The sequence below is a fragment of the Centruroides sculpturatus genome, unplaced genomic scaffold (genome assembly GCF_000671375.1).
Source record: "Centruroides sculpturatus isolate CEXI.00-Female unplaced genomic scaffold, Cexi_2.0 scaffold37, whole genome shotgun sequence".
Lineage (NCBI taxonomy): Eukaryota > Metazoa > Arthropoda > Arachnida > Scorpiones > Buthidae > Centruroides > Centruroides sculpturatus.
Genome location: NW_019384346.1, coordinates 825857 through 846236, shown reverse-complemented (window position 1 = coordinate 846236; position 20380 = coordinate 825857). Strand labels below are relative to the sequence as shown.

General features: G+C 22.5%; 1 protein-coding gene across 1 annotated transcript in view; it reads right to left on the bottom strand.

The window, feature by feature from the left end:
- Positions 1 to 20380, bottom strand: part of LOC111635636 — a 176402-nt gene that overhangs the window by 96546 nt on the left and 59476 nt on the right. The window contains exons 3-4 of the mRNA XM_023380657.1: positions 11442 to 11648; positions 2758 to 2964 (exon numbers count right to left, since the gene is read on the bottom strand). Coding sequence (XP_023236425.1) covers positions 2758 to 2964; positions 11442 to 11648 — 414 coding nt within the window. The remainder of the gene's footprint in view (positions 1 to 2757; positions 2965 to 11441; positions 11649 to 20380) is intronic.

Below are 20380 nucleotides of genomic sequence, written 5' to 3'. Positions count from 1 at the left end.
AAATTATACAGCAAGGATGAAATTAAGTAGTAAGCTAAAATAATTTTAACATATAACAGGGTATATCTATATTAAATACTGTTTATATATTAATACATCCATTAGTTAATGCAGCAAAGAATATGAATGGTATTTAGAATAATTTTATACTAAAATTTAATATACATTTAAAATTATTTTCATAATTAATTCTATTGATATAAACTAATCTAATTATTAAAATTAATTTTTAATAATTTTTAATGCTTCAGAATAAATAAAATTAAACACTAAGTTTTAAAAAAAAGCTACAATAATGTAAATTTATAATACTTAAACAATAAAGTTTTCATAAAAGTTGAAGGCAATATTTTACAGGTCATTTTAGTTTTAAATCTATAGATAATCTTATGAAAATTGTTCCTATGTTCCTATTACAATTTATCAAGAAGTTATCATTATAATGCATATTGATTTTATATTTTTTGTATCTGAATAATAATAATAATTTTACTTATTTATTTAATACTAAAATACTATATATTTAAAATACTGTAAAAGACATTTTTTAAAAGCTCTATATACTAATTTCCAAGCTTAATTTTCATGATTTAATTTTATTGTTTTTATTTTTACCTTGAAAAATGTGTTTTAATGCATTAGTAAAGGCTGATCCTACTGTATTTGGCACTATATTATTGCTGTTTTACTTTTTCACTTTAATGTACAGATTTTTCATTATTAAATACTTTAAAAATGTATTTATGCTTTTTCAAATGTTTGTAAATAATTATTAATAAAATATATATTGGTATTTTATAATCACATGAAATTTTCAAAGCATTTCATTATTTTTTTTGGAAAATTATAAATTCATTTATGGAAAAAATCTATTAGTGTCATTTTTCACCCAATCATAGCAAAAATTATCTCTTCATTGTGTCATTAATTTTCATAAAGAACACATAATCTCCTGATTGTAAAAGAACAATGGTGTGCAGTACTATATGTTACTTTTTAGTATAAACTGTTATTTGTAAGTTTATTTTATTTATTTATTTTTTTACACTAATTTTAATTTCAAGGCAGATGAAAAATTTTATTACAGAGATTTTATATTATTATATATTAAAATATCTAAAAACGTTTCAAATGTCAGAAACAAAGAGAGGATATGGTTTATTCAAAGATTTCCAAATACTTAAATCATATTATCAAAGGCAGTGAAGAGGCTGCTAAATCAGTTTTCAAGTGTATTGCTTTGCTTTGTTTTGTTTCATTTATTTGGTCAAACTAATTTAGAAATCCATTAAGAAACTTTTCCTTCAATTTATTTATGGTACTACTGAATTATGAATTAAGCATTTTAAATATAATAAATTTTAAAGTAAAATAATTTCTAAATTTTTGAAATTTTAATGTAAAAAGTTTTTAAAAAGTTCGTTTATTTAAAATTTGTTAGCATTTTCAGCAGTATTTCATCTCTATCATAAATCTAGTCAAATATTTAATTTGCAAATCAACTTTCTAATTTTTGAACATTTTTAATATTTTCAAAAATATTGTGCAATTAACAAAATAATATATTATTGATATATTATTTTTTTATTTTAAATTCTTTTCATTATATTTTAAAGCACTTGAATATATACATTTCTGAAAAGTTAGATAATGAAATTCTCATTATGTAAGATAATATGTAAGCAAATAAAAGCCTTCAGAAAATATTTATCTCTATGAGATAAACCTATTTAGATATTAAATAAATAAAAATTATATTGTTTATTTACTTAACTAAATAGTATTACAGGTATAATTAAATAACAAATAAACTAAATATTAATAACTTCATATAAATATATGAATATAAATATAAATATAAATATTCATGGAATACTTATTGTTGTTTTCATTTAGAAAAATAAAACAAAATGAATATTATAATGTATTGAAATTATATGTAGTGTAATTTCAAACTGAAATTTATTGAATTAACATGAATCAACTTTAAAATACATTACAATTGTTGAACTAAAAGGTGTAATTAATTTTTTTATCTAAATTAAGTAAAAAACATTTTTACTTAGTTAACATCACAAGGTTCTACTGTATATATTGTATACATAATCATTATATATCAATTACAAACATAAATTTTAAAATAATTTATACTTATAAAATACTATAATTTATTATTTTAACATTTGATCAATTCAAACTAAATTGAATTTTTATATACTGTATCTTATTTACTGATATTGAATATCTAATCTTCATGATGGTATTGACAAAAGTATATAATAAAACTTAAATTTAAGTTTTTGTTTCATTATTTTTCTTACTTAATTAAAGACAAAATTTGATTTGTAATTTCTGTTGTGTTATAAACATGTTTGATATGCCACATTATTTTAACTATATAGATTTAGATTTTAATATTTTATTATAAAATAAAAGAAAATATATTGAACTTGATATATTGAAAAAAGTTTTTGATCATTTATTGAGCAAATCTACCATGAAGACTTCTTTATATTCTTAATATTTAATGCTTTAAAAAGATTAAAATGTCTCCACATAAACTTTAAAATATATTTTTTCATTTCTGTATAAAAATATACTGAAAAATTAAACAAAATGATTTTAAAATTTAAAAACCAATTCTGATAATAGCATCAACATTTTAAAAATTTTAATAAACATATTACATACGTTTCATATTCCTGTAAAGCTTTTTGCTTTAAACAAAGAAAGATGAAACTATCAAAAATGACTTACCGTTACAATTGACTAGATTAAAAGAGTTAGAACGTGTTCCAGCTACTTCAAATCCCTGCTGGTCTACACACCAGCATATACCAGTTGCATTATTACATTGAATTTGTTCAAATTGTCCATCTTCTGTACAAACTGGTATGAAAGAATTTTCTACTGCGCCCAAAATTTGTGCTTGCTGTTGGGATATATATCTTAATTGTTGGCAACCTAAAGAAATGAATTTTAATTAATTCATTAAAAATTTATATATTACTAATTATGTTTATTAATCACACTAGAATTTATAAAGTTTTAAAAAGAATATAATAATTTTAATTAAACTTAATTTTCTACAAAATAAGCATTGATTAATTATTCTAAATGAAGGATTAAACCTACATTTAATAATCATTAATAAAAATACAAATTGTAGATTTACTTTTTTCATATTGATTTTTTTAAATATATGATTAAAGTGATGAATATTCTGTCATACTGAATTAATCATTAATATGTATTAAGTTGATTTAATCAAGCAACTAGAAGACAATTTTTTTCTTGTTTAAACTTCAAATTTTAATCATTATCACAACTTAATAAGCCTACTGTCATAAAATTGCATTTAACAACATCTGGAGCTTTATGTTAAAACAAGGCAGTAACAAATGATAGGAGTGATGTTAACTAAGTGAATAAAACTTCAAAAAAACTAAAGAACTATTAACGTTTTCTTCAACTGAAACATTTGTTTACTCTAAGGGAATACATCACAAAAGAGGTACAAATTTGAAATTCCATTCACAATCCTTTAAGCCAATAGAAACATAGAATGCCAAAAATATATACTAAAATCAGAAATTTAAATTTAAATTATACAGCAAGGATGCAGGTAATTTTTAAAATACATTTGAGATAAATGACATTCTAACACAACACTTAAACTAAAATAAGAATTTGTTTTATAAAAAATTTTTGCATTTTGCATTGTTGCATTTTGCATGCAACATAGTAAAAATGTTATGAATGAAATTTTAATTTTTGATTATTGTCATTTAATGCTGTTTATTAATATCATTGCATAACAACATAACATATAATGCTAATTAAACTGTTATTTATAAGAATTCAATCTCCATATAGCACATTAGTTTATGAGATGTTTTCTTATTGAAAGAAGACAATTCAGTCATATTTCAAATTATATTATAGAGTATTTTTTAAATATTTTCTTATAACAGTTTATGTTCTCCATGGCTTAACTTTTTCTAAGCTCCCAGGAGTTCTTTAAATACAATTTATTAGTAGGATGCTCATTTAAAATACTTTAAAACAAAATTTAACATTTATTATCTCTCAAAGATATTTATGAAGCATTATGGTTTCAGCTTTAAAATACATTAACATATATAACTTATCTCTTAAGAAAATTTTTAAGCGATTGTGTTACAAATGAAGATTTACAAAATCGTTTTTTAGCATTAATAAAAACAGAAGTGCTATATATAACTCGAGATTTCTAGATTTCGATTCAGCAGCAGATGGGATAATCATCAAAGTTGAATTAAGAACTAAGCAGTATGTTGATATAGTAGTAAAATGGTAGTTCTGCTGATGAATTATGGAATCAAGAAGCGATATACATTAACGCTATCGCAGAGTCGGTTTATGGTCGCTCATTCTTGTCGTTGATAAGATTTATGATCCTGTTAAGAAAGCTTAAACATCTACTAGACGAAAGAAACACTTAACCCGGAACTTTCCTGCAGAGAACGTTCCAATATCATCATTATCGAAATTTATTTGTATAAACCACTATTTCTGTACAGAAAAAAAACACTCTAGAAATAAACTTTAGATGCGATTTCCATTATATAAATACGACTAATGCGTAATCCTCATCGGTACCCAGTGTACAGTTACACTTAAAATTTTCATTTTCATTGTGTTGTATTATTAATAAACCGAGAAAAACTAGATAATGTTCTCACTTAGCATTAAAATTATCATTAAAAGTTTCCATAAATCATCTTCCGAAACTAGTTAAAAGCAATACGGAAGAATATACGAAGAGGAAATGATACGCCATTAATAGGAAACCGTCTTAAGATCGATGGTGACAACAGTAAATCCCGAGTGTATGAGTTACTGAACCGAAGACCATCCAGTTGGCCAAACTCTGTTCAGTTTAGATTTACACACCGTTTATATAGGCCAAGTATAATAGCTTGATTTCTTTTAGCTATAAACCCGCTATTTAGATCAATCTGAGTCAATTTCAACTAGCGCTTCTCAATTTTTTTCTAACAATAAAGGTCTTTTGTATGTAATAAGTTTGGATAAGTACTGCACTTCTGTTCATTTACTGGCTATAAAATAAAATTTTGGCATTCTGATTATTTAAAATTTATCACTAAAGAAAGATTGTTTTTCGTTAACTTTTTTAAAAATTCACTTCATTTGTTTGACTATGCAAAAACTGAAATAAAAATTGAAAAAAGGGAAAACTTATAAAATGAATTTTTTTAAAATTTCACTTGTGTTGGTGTCTTCGGATTTTCTCTCTCATCCCCTTAAGACTGAAAGAAAACGATCCATAAAAATGGATTTTAAACCGCTTCGAAACAAAATTCTTTTCCAAGAAATATTTTATATTTTAGTTTAAAAATCATTTCAATAATCAGATAAACATGTTTATATTAATTATAACTCTATAAAGAAAAAAAAAACAATTTAATTCTAAGCTATATTATTCCTCTTAATATTCTTTACTTTAACTTTAAACAAAGACATTTGAATGAAGTTAAATTTTTAGTATTCTGACACTGTTTATATTTTTGAAATATTTACAATTTTAAAATGCGCCTTTCGTGAATTTTAAAATGTTCATATTAAATAATTATTTTAACGCTTAATTTAATAAGAACAGCAAAAAACTGTATCAAAATTATTATTTTTCAGATCACGCTACATGATCGCTTTTCTTACCGTTTCTTCCGTTTTTAACGCTTTGATTACTATAGACATCAAAGTGGAAAGTTCAATGCACTATCAAACTATCTCACGAAAGTATTTCTCTTTAATTGTTATAAATATCATTAAAATTCTTTAATACAATAATAAGCGTAATATAAATTTTCATTTTTATTCAGGCATCACTGAATATTGGTGATTTGTTAAAGATAATTATTTAATTATACTTGGCAAAGGACTTTTTAATTCAAAAAATTCTTTTACTAATTAAAGATGATTTAATCTTATATATGTAAACATTAAGTTTTAAAAAGTTCTTTTTAAAATGCTTATTCAACTAATGTAAAGTATTTTATTTTTAAAGATAATTTCAGTTAAGAAGAAAAAAAATGCATACTTCTATTTCAGAAGTAAGAAATAACATNTTTATATGAATTCCATGTTGTACGAGTCACTTAGATTTTACAAATACGTGAGCCGCTCACAGCCCGGCACACATATTTGTAAAATCTAAGTAACTCGTACAACATGGAATTCATATAAAACGGAATAATCAACAGTGTTATAGGGGGGTTGACTGTACTTTCAGCAGGAGCACATCCAGGAAGTTACTTATGGTGCTGCAACATATGTCTGATAAAAAAGCAATCAGTTTTGTCGCTTTAAATAAAAATAATTACAATAATGCATACTGCATGACTTCAATTAAGTAAAAATAGGTAACTAAAGTAATTCTAAGGTAATTGAGTAACATTCTCCATAAAATGACAGGGACAAGTGCCTTGAGCAGCACCTATATTCTCAAAATCCCGAATATGCCACTGAATATCAAATACAAGAACCAAATATTATTGTGTACTAAAAACTAAATAATTATAATCAGAAGAAAATGGATCAAATAAAAAAAATTGTTTGAAAATTTAATAATCAAAAGTAATATTGGATGATGCAATTGAACCATAACTGAAACATAAAACTTTAAAAACAAGATTTGAATTCTCAATAGTTAAATTTTTTAATAATTTAAGATTATAATAAGTTAAATATTTTGTGTAATTAATCTGATTCATTTTTCCTATTGTTAAATTTAATTTAATAACCTGAATTAATTTATACTTTCGTAATGTAATGCAATTTCATTAAAAATTAACCATTTTATAATATTGTCAACTTTGCCTCAAATTTATACTAGTAAATTATAAAAGTGTTATAAAAAAATCAACTTTAAATTTACTGTATTAATATTAATAGATGTTAAAACAATATATTAATTCTTACATCACATGGATTTCTGCATTCACATGTATAACAGCCATCCTCTGCAAGTTTAAATCCATAAGGACAGTGGATTTTCTGCTAAATTGGCATCCATACTTGTAAGTCAGTGCATTACAGAGATAGATGTCTTGGAAATAGGATGTTTCTTTCATTTTCTTATTACTTATTATTACTAAAACAGTTAATAATGTTTACTTCTTTATTGTATTTTTATTTAGTATCACTCTACTCAATAAAAATGTATTCTATTAGGTTGAAATATACAATTCAGGAAAGATATTGGATATTTATTTTTTAAGAGAAGTCCTGGGTTGAATGCCAGAAGAAAAGCATTGACATGCCACATTTGGCACATGTGACAAGGGTTGCCCACCCCTGCTGTAAACAAACTTTTAAATGAATTTGATAGATTTAAAAATATTTTCAATGATTGATTATTACATTAAATATTATAGTATATATAAATTTAATGATATAAACTGTCTCACACAGAAATTTTCAAGTTTATTAAATCTGAAACAAATTTGAATTTTAAAAACTTTTTATACTGATTATAATTTATTATATAATCATATTCTCGTAATAATTAATTATTCTAATGTATTAAGAAATTATTTTTGTAGGAGAGATTATTTTAATCTTATCATATCCTTTAATCGAAGGATTTGAATCATTGATAACCTTAAAATAATATTTGTGTTATAAAATCATACATTTTAAACTGATTATTTATTCATAAATTTTGATTTGTATTTAAAAAATTTTTTTATCACACATTCTGAATTTTATTTATAGGTTTCAATATATTTAATCATTTTAACATTTTGTTAAAATGATTTAAACATTAATAGAATATAAAACAAATTTAACTAAATGTAATTCAACGAAGGTCTTTCTTCATGTGATTAAGAAGTGATTTAAAAATTTTCTATTAATCTTTAAAAAGCTTTTTAATCACTGTTTAAACTCATTTTATGTTTTTTTTTTTTTAATAAACAAATCAATATTTCAAATCGCTTAAAGCATTCAAAAGCATTTTTAAAATATTTCACATTTTTCAAAGTAGAAAAACTGTTAATAATGTTCAATAAATTAACTTACTAATCAATATTTTCCATTGATACAATACGACATTTCTACTTTTACTTTTCCTTTTGGTAGATGTATATAGTTTACTTACTGTTTTCAACAAAAACTTAGAAAAAGTTGAAGAAAAATAAAGGACTCTAAATATCATACTTCTACTTGCACAGTTAAATCTAATGTAATGTACAAGATAATTATTAATTCTTAAATCTGGGAGTTTGACTTTGAATATTTATATGTGTATAATAGGTAATACACTTAATGACCTTTCACAAGATGCAAATTATTTAATTCAACTTATTTAATGATTAAAGTTATTAATAGATAGTGTGTTTACTTTAGTGAAAAATGTTTAAAAATTGAATTTTTTTAACAATGTAAATATGATTTTAAAACTAAAAAATTAACAGTCTTTAAAGAATCTGGCAATCTTTCTTAGTTTAGTTTGTTTACAATTCATATTTTTAAAGTTTTAAAGTTTATTTTTGCATTACCAGTACTTTCACTTGTCTTTCTTTTTGTGATAGCTTGCTACAAATGTAAATCTTTTAGAATCTCTTAATCTTCTAATGCTTCTCAATATCTTATTTCTTTCAAATATAACAACAGATAANAAATTATACAGCAAGGATGAAATTAAGTAGTAAGCTAAAATAATTTTAACATATAACAGGGTATATCTATATTAAATACTGTTTATATATTAATACATCCATTAGTTAATGCAGCAAAGAATATGAATGGTATTTAGAATAATTTTATACTAAAATTTAATATACATTTAAAATTATTTTCATAATTAATTCTATTGATATAAACTAATCTAATTATTAAAATTAATTTTTAATAATTTTTAATGCTTCAGAATAAATAAAATTAAACACTAAGTTTTAAAAAAAAGCTACAATAATGTAAATTTATAATACTTAAACAATAAAGTTTTCATAAAAGTTGAAGGCAATATTTTACAGGTCATTTTAGTTTTAAATCTATAGATAATCTTATGAAAATTGTTCCTATGTTCCTATTACAATTTATCAAGAAGTTATCATTATAATGCATATTGATTTTATATTTTTTGTATCTGAATAATAATAATAATTTTACTTATTTATTTAATACTAAAATACTATATATTTAAAATACTGTAAAAGACATTTTTTAAAAGCTCTATATACTAATTTCCAAGCTTAATTTTCATGATTTAATTTTATTGTTTTTATTTTTACCTTGAAAAATGTGTTTTAATGCATTAGTAAAGGCTGATCCTACTGTATTTGGCACTATATTATTGCTGTTTTACTTTTTCACTTTAATGTACAGATTTTTCATTATTAAATACTTTAAAAATGTATTTATGCTTTTTCAAATGTTTGTAAATAATTATTAATAAAATATATATTGGTATTTTATAATCACATGAAATTTTCAAAGCATTTCATTATTTTTTTTGGAAAATTATAAATTCATTTATGGAAAAAATCTATTAGTGTCATTTTTCACCCAATCATAGCAAAAATTATCTCTTCATTGTGTCATTAATTTTCATAAAGAACACATAATCTCCTGATTGTAAAAGAACAATGGTGTGCAGTACTATATGTTACTTTTTAGTATAAACTGTTATTTGTAAGTTTATTTTATTTATTTATTTTTTTACACTAATTTTAATTTCAAGGCAGATGAAAAATTTTATTACAGAGATTTTATATTATTATATATTAAAATATCTAAAAACGTTTCAAATGTCAGAAACAAAGAGAGGATATGGTTTATTCAAAGATTTCCAAATACTTAAATCATATTATCAAAGGCAGTGAAGAGGCTGCTAAATCAGTTTTCAAGTGTATTGCTTTGCTTTGTTTTGTTTCATTTATTTGGTCAAACTAATTTAGAAATCCATTAAGAAACTTTTCCTTCAATTTATTTATGGTACTACTGAATTATGAATTAAGCATTTTAAATATAATAAATTTTAAAGTAAAATAATTTCTAAATTTTTGAAATTTTAATGTAAAAAGTTTTTAAAAAGTTCGTTTATTTAAAATTTGTTAGCATTTTCAGCAGTATTTCATCTCTATCATAAATCTAGTCAAATATTTAATTTGCAAATCAACTTTCTAATTTTTGAACATTTTTAATATTTTCAAAAATATTGTGCAATTAACAAAATAATATATTATTGATATATTATTTTTTTATTTTAAATTCTTTTCATTATATTTTAAAGCACTTGAATATATACATTTCTGAAAAGTTAGATAATGAAATTCTCATTATGTAAGATAATATGTAAGCAAATAAAAGCCTTCAGAAAATATTTATCTCTATGAGATAAACCTATTTAGATATTAAATAAATAAAAATTATATTGTTTATTTACTTAACTAAATAGTATTACAGGTATAATTAAATAACAAATAAACTAAATATTAATAACTTCATATAAATATATGAATATAAATATAAATATAAATATTCATGGAATACTTATTGTTGTTTTCATTTAGAAAAATAAAACAAAATGAATATTATAATGTATTGAAATTATATGTAGTGTAATTTCAAACTGAAATTTATTGAATTAACATGAATCAACTTTAAAATACATTACAATTGTTGAACTAAAAGGTGTAATTAATTTTTTTATCTAAATTAAGTAAAAAACATTTTTACTTAGTTAACATCACAAGGTTCTACTGTATATATTGTATACATAATCATTATATATCAATTACAAACATAAATTTTAAAATAATTTATACTTATAAAATACTATAATTTATTATTTTAACATTTGATCAATTCAAACTAAATTGAATTTTTATATACTGTATCTTATTTACTGATATTGAATATCTAATCTTCATGATGGTATTGACAAAAGTATATAATAAAACTTAAATTTAAGTTTTTGTTTCATTATTTTTCTTACTTAATTAAAGACAAAATTTGATTTGTAATTTCTGTTGTGTTATAAACATGTTTGATATGCCACATTATTTTAACTATATAGATTTAGATTTTAATATTTTATTATAAAATAAAAGAAAATATATTGAACTTGATATATTGAAAAAAGTTTTTGATCATTTATTGAGCAAATCTACCATGAAGACTTCTTTATATTCTTAATATTTAATGCTTTAAAAAGATTAAAATGTCTCCACATAAACTTTAAAATATATTTTTTCATTTCTGTATAAAAATATACTGAAAAATTAAACAAAATGATTTTAAAATTTAAAAACCAATTCTGATAATAGCATCAACATTTTAAAAATTTTAATAAACATATTACATACGTTTCATATTCCTGTAAAGCTTTTTGCTTTAAACAAAGAAAGATGAAACTATCAAAAATGACTTACCGTTACAATTGACTAGATTAAAAGAGTTAGAACGTGTTCCAGCTACTTCAAATCCCTGCTGGTCTACACACCAGCATATACCAGTTGCATTATTACATTGAATTTGTTCAAATTGTCCATCTTCTGTACAAACTGGTATGAAAGAATTTTCTACTGCGCCCAAAATTTGTGCTTGCTGTTGGGATATATATCTTAATTGTTGGCAACCTAAAGAAATGAATTTTAATTAATTCATTAAAAATTTATATATTACTAATTATGTTTATTAATCACACTAGAATTTATAAAGTTTTAAAAAGAATATAATAATTTTAATTAAACTTAATTTTCTACAAAATAAGCATTGATTAATTATTCTAAATGAAGGATTAAACCTACATTTAATAATCATTAATAAAAATACAAATTGTAGATTTACTTTTTTCATATTGATTTTTTTAAATATATGATTAAAGTGATGAATATTCTGTCATACTGAATTAATCATTAATATGTATTAAGTTGATTTAATCAAGCAACTAGAAGACAATTTTTTTCTTGTTTAAACTTCAAATTTTAATCATTATCACAACTTAATAAGCCTACTGTCATAAAATTGCATTTAACAACATCTGGAGCTTTATGTTAAAACAAGGCAGTAACAAATGATAGGAGTGATGTTAACTAAGTGAATAAAACTTCAAAAAAACTAAAGAACTATTAACGTTTTCTTCAACTGAAACATTTGTTTACTCTAAGGGAATACATCACAAAAGAGGTACAAATTTGAAATTCCATTCACAATCCTTTAAGCCAATAGAAACATAGAATGCCAAAAATATATACTAAAATCAGAAATTTAAATTTAAATTATACAGCAAGGATGCAGGTAATTTTTAAAATACATTTGAGATAAATGACATTCTAACACAACACTTAAACTAAAATAAGAATTTGTTTTATAAAAAATTTTTGCATTTTGCATTGTTGCATTTTGCATGCAACATAGTAAAAATGTTATGAATGAAATTTTAATTTTTGATTATTGTCATTTAATGCTGTTTATTAATATCATTGCATAACAACATAACATATAATGCTAATTAAACTGTTATTTATAAGAATTCAATCTCCATATAGCACATTAGTTTATGAGATGTTTTCTTATTGAAAGAAGACAATTCAGTCATATTTCAAATTATATTATAGAGTATTTTTTAAATATTTTCTTATAACAGTTTATGTTCTCCATGGCTTAACTTTTTCTAAGCTCCCAGGAGTTCTTTAAATACAATTTATTAGTAGGATGCTCATTTAAAATACTTTAAAACAAAATTTAACATTTATTATCTCTCAAAGATATTTATGAAGCATTATGGTTTCAGCTTTAAAATACATTAACATATATAACTTATCTCTTAAGAAAATTTTTAAGCGATTGTGTTACAAATGAAGATTTACAAAATCGTTTTTTAGCATTAATAAAAACAGAAGTGCTATATATAACTCGAGATTTCTAGATTTCGATTCAGCAGCAGATGGGATAATCATCAAAGTTGAATTAAGAACTAAGCAGTATGTTGATATAGTAGTAAAATGGTAGTTCTGCTGATGAATTATGGAATCAAGAAGCGATATACATTAACGCTATCGCAGAGTCGGTTTATGGTCGCTCATTCTTGTCGTTGATAAGATTTATGATCCTGTTAAGAAAGCTTAAACATCTACTAGACGAAAGAAACACTTAACCCGGAACTTTCCTGCAGAGAACGTTCCAATATCATCATTATCGAAATTTATTTGTATAAACCACTATTTCTGTACAGAAAAAAACACTCTAGAAATAAACTTTAGATGCGATTTCCATTATATAAATACGACTAATGCGTAATCCTCATCGGTACCCAGTGTACAGTTACACTTAAAATTTTCATTTTCATTGTGTTGTATTATTAATAAACCGAGAAAAACTAGATAATGTTCTCACTTAGCATTAAAATTATCATTAAAAGTTTCCATAAATCATCTTCCGAAACTAGTTAAAAGCAATACGGAAGAATATACGAAGAGGAAATGATACGCCATTAATAGGAAACCGTCTTAAGATCGATGGTGACAACAGTAAATCCCGAGTGTATGAGTTACTGAACCGAAGACCATCCAGTTGGCCAAACTCTGTTCAGTTTAGATTTACACACCGTTTATATAGGCCAAGTATAATAGCTTGATTTCTTTTAGCTATAAACCCGCTATTTAGATCAATCTGAGTCAATTTCAACTAGCGCTTCTCAATTTTTTTCTAACAATAAAGGTCTTTTGTATGTAATAAGTTTGGATAAGTACTGCACTTCTGTTCATTTACTGGCTATAAAATAAAATTTTGGCATTCTGATTATTTAAAATTTATCACTAAAGAAAGATTGTTTTTCGTTAACTTTTTTAAAAATTCACTTCATTTGTTTGACTATGCAAAAACTGAAATAAAAATTGAAAAAAGGGAAAACTTATAAAATGAATTTTTTTAAAATTTCACTTGTGTTGGTGTCTTCGGATTTTCTCTCTCATCCCCTTAAGACTGAAAGAAAACGATCCATAAAAATGGATTTTAAACCGCTTCGAAACAAAATTCTTTTCCAAGAAATATTTTATATTTTAGTTTAAAAATCATTTCAATAATCAGATAAACATGTTTATATTAATTATAACTCTATAAAGAAAAAAACAATTTAATTCTAAGCTATATTATTCCTCTTAATATTCTTTACTTTAACTTTAAACAAAGACATTTGAATGAAGTTAAATTTTTAGTATTCTGACACTGTTTATATTTTTGAAATATTTACCATTTTAAAATGCGCCTTTCGTGAATTTTAAAATGTTCATATTAAATAATTATTTTAACGCTTAATTTAATAAGAACAGCAAAAAACTGTATCAAAATTATTATTTTTCAGATCACGCTACATGATCGCTTTTCTTACCGTTTCTTCCGTTTTTAACGCTTTGATTACTATAGACATCAAAGTGGAAAGTTCAATGCACTATCAAACTATCTCACGAAAGTATTTCTCTTTAATTGTTATAAATATCATTAAAATTCTTTAATACAATAATAAGCGTAATATAAATTTTCATTTTTATTCAGGCATCACTGAATATTGGTGATTTGTTAAAGATAATTATTTAATTATACTTGGCAAAGGACTTTTTAATTCAAAAAATTCTTTTACTAATTAAAGATGATTTAATCTTATATATGTAAACATTAAGTTTTAAAAAGTTCTTTTTAAAATGCTTATTCAACTAATGTAAAGTATTTTATTTTTAAAGATAATTTCAGTTAAGAAGAAAAAAAATGCATACTTCTATTTCAGAAGTAAGAAATAACATTTTAAAAACTGATAATTACCTAATAAATTATAATTTATTTTAGAAAAATAATCGAAATTAAATGTTTATTTTAAAAACAAATTTCAAAAATGAGTGGTAAATTAAGAAGCCAAAATAATTTTTTTTTTTTTTTAATTTAGAATATCTACTTAAATAATTAAAATATTAAACTTTATTAACTCTGTAAATTTTTTAAATTAAATGCCATTTAAGAATAATAATAATAATAAAATTTTTAAGATTTTGAATATTTTCTTACATTTTACAGTACATCTACGTACAATATATAAAGTTTAGAAACGTATAATTTAGTTGTTCAGGAGAAAATAGAAAAGTTTAAAATACGAGACATTTGACGTGAGTGGACAATTGGATGTTATAGATAGGACAGGAAGCTGTTTGTGGATAAAAGATTAGAAAAGAAATTCCAAACATAGACTATGATAATATCGATCTTGGATGAATGAAGAATGGGAAAAGTTCGCATTAATTTCTCTTTCTCCATATAGCACATTAGTTTATGAGATGTTTTCTNTTATTATAGATTAAAAAAAAATTGTTTATTAAATTTGAAAACTTTAATATGAATAAATGCGTGATCATAGGTTTAATGTTAAACAATTAATATTAAATTTTAATCATTTTGACAGGTTTAGAATTTATCTTTATCGTGCATTTAATGTCATATATAAATTTAAATAAATATAAAGTATAGTAAATTTCACTGATATGAGATTAAAGAATTATTTTAAATTTCTACTATCTTATTAATGCTTTAATCTCTTAATTAGTTTTCTCATTAATTATAATTTGGAATAATTCGTAAACAGTTATACAGTATTATAATTTGATGTTTTGATAGTTTTTCACCACAGAAAAACTAAATGTAAAAATAAATAAATAAAAACTAATTACATTAAAATAACATTTTTTATTGTGAACATTTTAAATTTATATAGATTAAAAACTGTAATCTGATCGAGTTTTATACTTGATAAAGTTTAATCATCAATTAAACTATAAATAAAAAATTGATTTATTTTATAAATAACGGTTTTTAATCGGATTTGATCGTCTTATTTTGTAATATAGTTTAACAAAAAAAAGAAAAGAGCGATATTTTTTGGTAAAAATACTTTTTATGTTATCAAGATTATTAAGAAAAATGTTTTGAGGAAAAAATATCAAAAGTTTGGTTAAACTAGTTTGAGTGAAAGATCCATTAAAGAAAAGTTTTTATCGAAATAAACTTGTGATGGAAGTTAAGAAATCTATCGTTTGATTTTAAGTAAACAATGAACCAAGTTAAAATCTCGTAACCATAAAATAAACTATGTTATAAAATTTTCTTTTCAAATTTCTAAACTAAATTATATATTAAAATAAAAAGAAAAATAACTTTACTTTCAATACAAATTCAACTTCACGACCAAAAAATATTGGAAAATTTATTATCTTTTAACGTCGTATTAAGAAATTTATATTTTAGTTCAAATAATATATTTGACATAATACTTTCTATCATAAAAATTTTTATTTCGATAATAATTTCGGCGATAAATTTTTATTATTTTAAACTATTTTCTAAACATGAAAAAATTTATTATAAAAAATTAAAATATAAAATTAATTTATTATTATCTTCAATAATCACAATTGAGGTAACATTTCTTAAATATATTTTTTCTTATTTCTATATTTTCTGTTAATTTTATAGACTTAGCAGTATTTTTAATATTTTTTTTTTATTATAAAATCTCCTCTGACGACTGCTGATCAAAATTTCTTTGGATCGGGTTATTTTGTTATTCTTAGTGAGAACTAGAAAACCTGTATGATAACAACACAAGATAAATATTTATACAGATTCTGTTTATAAATATAACAAATATATATATATATATAATAACAATAAAATTTAAATATTGTATAATATTTACCCTATTTTACTATGGACACACTTACATAACAATGCATATGTACAAATGAATAAGTAATCTATACTACCGTGTAGTCTTGAAAATATATCTCAGTACAGTCAAAACTCAACATACAAAAACTAAAAATTAATATTTAAAAAGCAATTTTAGCTAAAATAAACCAACCGCATGTAAAAACTACATGATTTACTATTTCATTTTTTATGTAGATTTATCTGTATGATAAAAAAATAAATATAGTTTTTAATTATAAAAAATACAAAAACTTATCTAAAAGAATATTTTCAAAAATTGGTAAGCATAAAGCATAAATTGCTTATTCTGTTTATGACAATGCAAATTCACTTGCGTGTTAATAGGGCCTCTATTATTTTTATATTGACTATATAAAAGCTGGATTTTCTGCACGCTACTATCTTAAGTTTCGAGATAGTTTTGGAGAGATTACGTGACTGTATACCATAAAGACGATACTTTAAGTTACCATTAAGCATAGAGTATAGGATAACGTGATGACAGAGAAGATTAAGTTTTGGCAAAGATAAAAAAATATCCCAGCGTATTCGAAGTAATCTGAGTAAGATAATATTGTGCAAAAACAGGTTGAAATAATTGTAATCTTTCAATAGCGTGTAATTTAAGAATATTTTATAAATGCGCGTAAAAGTTTCACTGAATCTGAATAATTTACTGCTGAAAGATTTATCTTTCAGCAGTAAATTATTCAGATTCAGTTAAATTTTCTAATATAGAGAAAATTTTTCTATATATTTATAAAAGAAATTATATAAGAACTATTTATGATTGTGTTGGAAATAGTATATTTGTACCTTGATTAATTGCATATACAGTATTATAGTACATGAGAAATTAAATTGAATATTGTTAAAACATACCAATTTAACTGTATATATAGTAAATAATAAATTCCAAATTACAAAAAGTAATTTCTTGAGATCACTAATCAGTAGANAAAGAGAAATAAAAATAAAGCCTCGTTGTATAACTGGATATTTCCAAAACTTGCATTTAAGCTAACTATAATTATTTATATTTATTAGAACATAATATAATTGTGAATAAATTTACTAAATAATTGCTATAATACTGAATTTTCATACAAATTTATTTATATAAAAGCTATACTAAAATATACTTTTTAAATATTAATTTACTTTATAATTTATCTCTTAAATAATTGGAATGTTACTAAATATGATAAATGACGATGACAGATTAAAATCATCAATTTTTATGGAATTACTCTGGCATTTTCACCCAATAAACTGGCAGTTTAAATCAATTACAGAATATTTTCTTTTTACCATTTCTGGTACTTCTGTAGTGAAATTTTAATGTAATTTTTCGGCCTTCTACATTTTTAATGACTTGATTTATATAACCCTAATAAATTCAAAATTATAAATCTGTCCTCAGACTTTTTTAATAATCCACTTATTTGTCAACTGATAGTGATAATTTAATACTATGACAAAATTTCAAAACAAGTTGTTACAAAATTATGGAATAAAATCTGTTTGATTTACATGCAAAGTATGTTAAATAATTCATGTCTGGATAAATAAAAGTAATTTTAAAACATTTAAAAAGTTTTAATACATTCTTTTTTATCATTTAAATTACTTTCAAGCTAAAACTACTTAAAATAACATTAATAATGCTTATTCACATGTTAAATGAAACCTTTTATAATCATTTTACATAATCATTTTGGNGTATGATAAAAAAATAAATATAGTTTTTAATTATAAAAAATACAAAAACTTATCTAAAAGAATATTTTCAAAAATTGGTAAGCATAAAGCATAAATTGCTTATTCTGTTTATGACAATGCAAATTCACTTGCGTGTTAATAGGGCCTCTATTATTTTTATATTGACTATATAAAAGCTGGATTTTCTGCACGCTACTATCTTAAGTTTCGAGATAGTTTTGGAGAGATTACGTGACTGTATACCATAAAGACGATACTTTAAGTTACCATTAAGCATAGAGTATAGGATAACGTGATGACAGAGAAGATTAAGTTTTGGCAAAGATAAAAAAATATCCCAGCGTATTCGAAGTAATCTGAGTAAGATAATATTGTGCAAAAACAGGTTGAAATAATTGTAATCTTTCAATAGCGTGTAATTTAAGAATATTTTATAAATGCGCGTAAAAGTTTCACTGAATCTGAATAATTTACTGCTGAAAGATTTATCTTTCAGCAGTAAATTATTCAGATTCAGTTAAATTTTCTAATATAGAGAAAATTTTTCTATATATTTATAAAAGAAATTATATAAGAACTATTTATGATTGTGTTGGAAATAGTATATTTGTACCTTGATTAATTGCATATACAGTATTATAGTACATGAGAAATTAAATTGAATATTGTTAAAACATACCAATTTAACTGTATATATAGTAAATAATAAATTCCAAATTACAAAAAGTAATTTCTTGAGATCACTAATCAGTAGAATTTTAACGCATTATTTTTATTTAATTTAGTCATCGACAGGTATAAAATATAAACTGTCACAAGGTGATCTTGCACAAAGCCTACAGTGATCCCCTTATCAACAGACTCATGAGATCCAGACTAGCTACCTCTCGAGGCCCAGAAATCCTTATTGAAAAACATTGTTTAGAGATTTATGATTTGAAATCTCTTTAAAAAAAATAAAGTTTTAAAATTCTTTTGTTTATTTTAAACCTTTATCTCTGATATTTTCGAAAAAATATTCAGAGATAATCAAATATTTTAAAATATATATATTTTTTTGAAAACAATAGAAAGAACTCTTCAAGCTTTAATGTTCAGGAGACCAAACAAGATTTAAAATAATTCAAATCTTATTTGGCACAGAATTAGCACTCTAAAATACTTTTAAAACATTGTGCTAACACATAAAATGATATGGTCTATTATCTATTTATTCAATATTTATTATTATTTAAATTATTATGGCTTTGAGTATGAGTTTTGTATTATGGTTTCATATAACTCAATTTAAAAGAAAATAATAATAAATTTTGAGTATAATGTCTTAAATTCTAAAAAAAAATTTCACGAATAAAGTTTTGAAATTCGTATCAGAGTAATATGAATCATGTCTCACAGAACAAAAAACGTTGACTTACGTAAAAGAATATCTGATATAAAATTTATAAATAATATATATAAGATTATATGTTCTATATAATAAATAATTTAAATTTATATTTTATTTAAATATACTGCAGATAAAAAAAAACGTTCTCTTTTTTATTGTTTATACGAAATGATTCATAATTTATCTTTATTTTTCTTCGGATAATATTGTTGAACATATATCTATACAGTACACACGTATCTATTTGACAAGTTCTATGGAAAATTATGTGCATACATAATGTATAAGCCTCTAAAATACATAAAAGAATAAAATAAACAAAATCAATAATCTATTATGTTTTATGTTTACATAAAGAGATTAAAATAAAATTTAAAACATATAAATACATAAACAATTATTTATTAATAGAAATTTCATATGAATGAAACACAAACACAATATTATGCATACATTTGTACGATTTTTTTAAAAATAATTCGACTTTTTTAAGTATTTTACGTA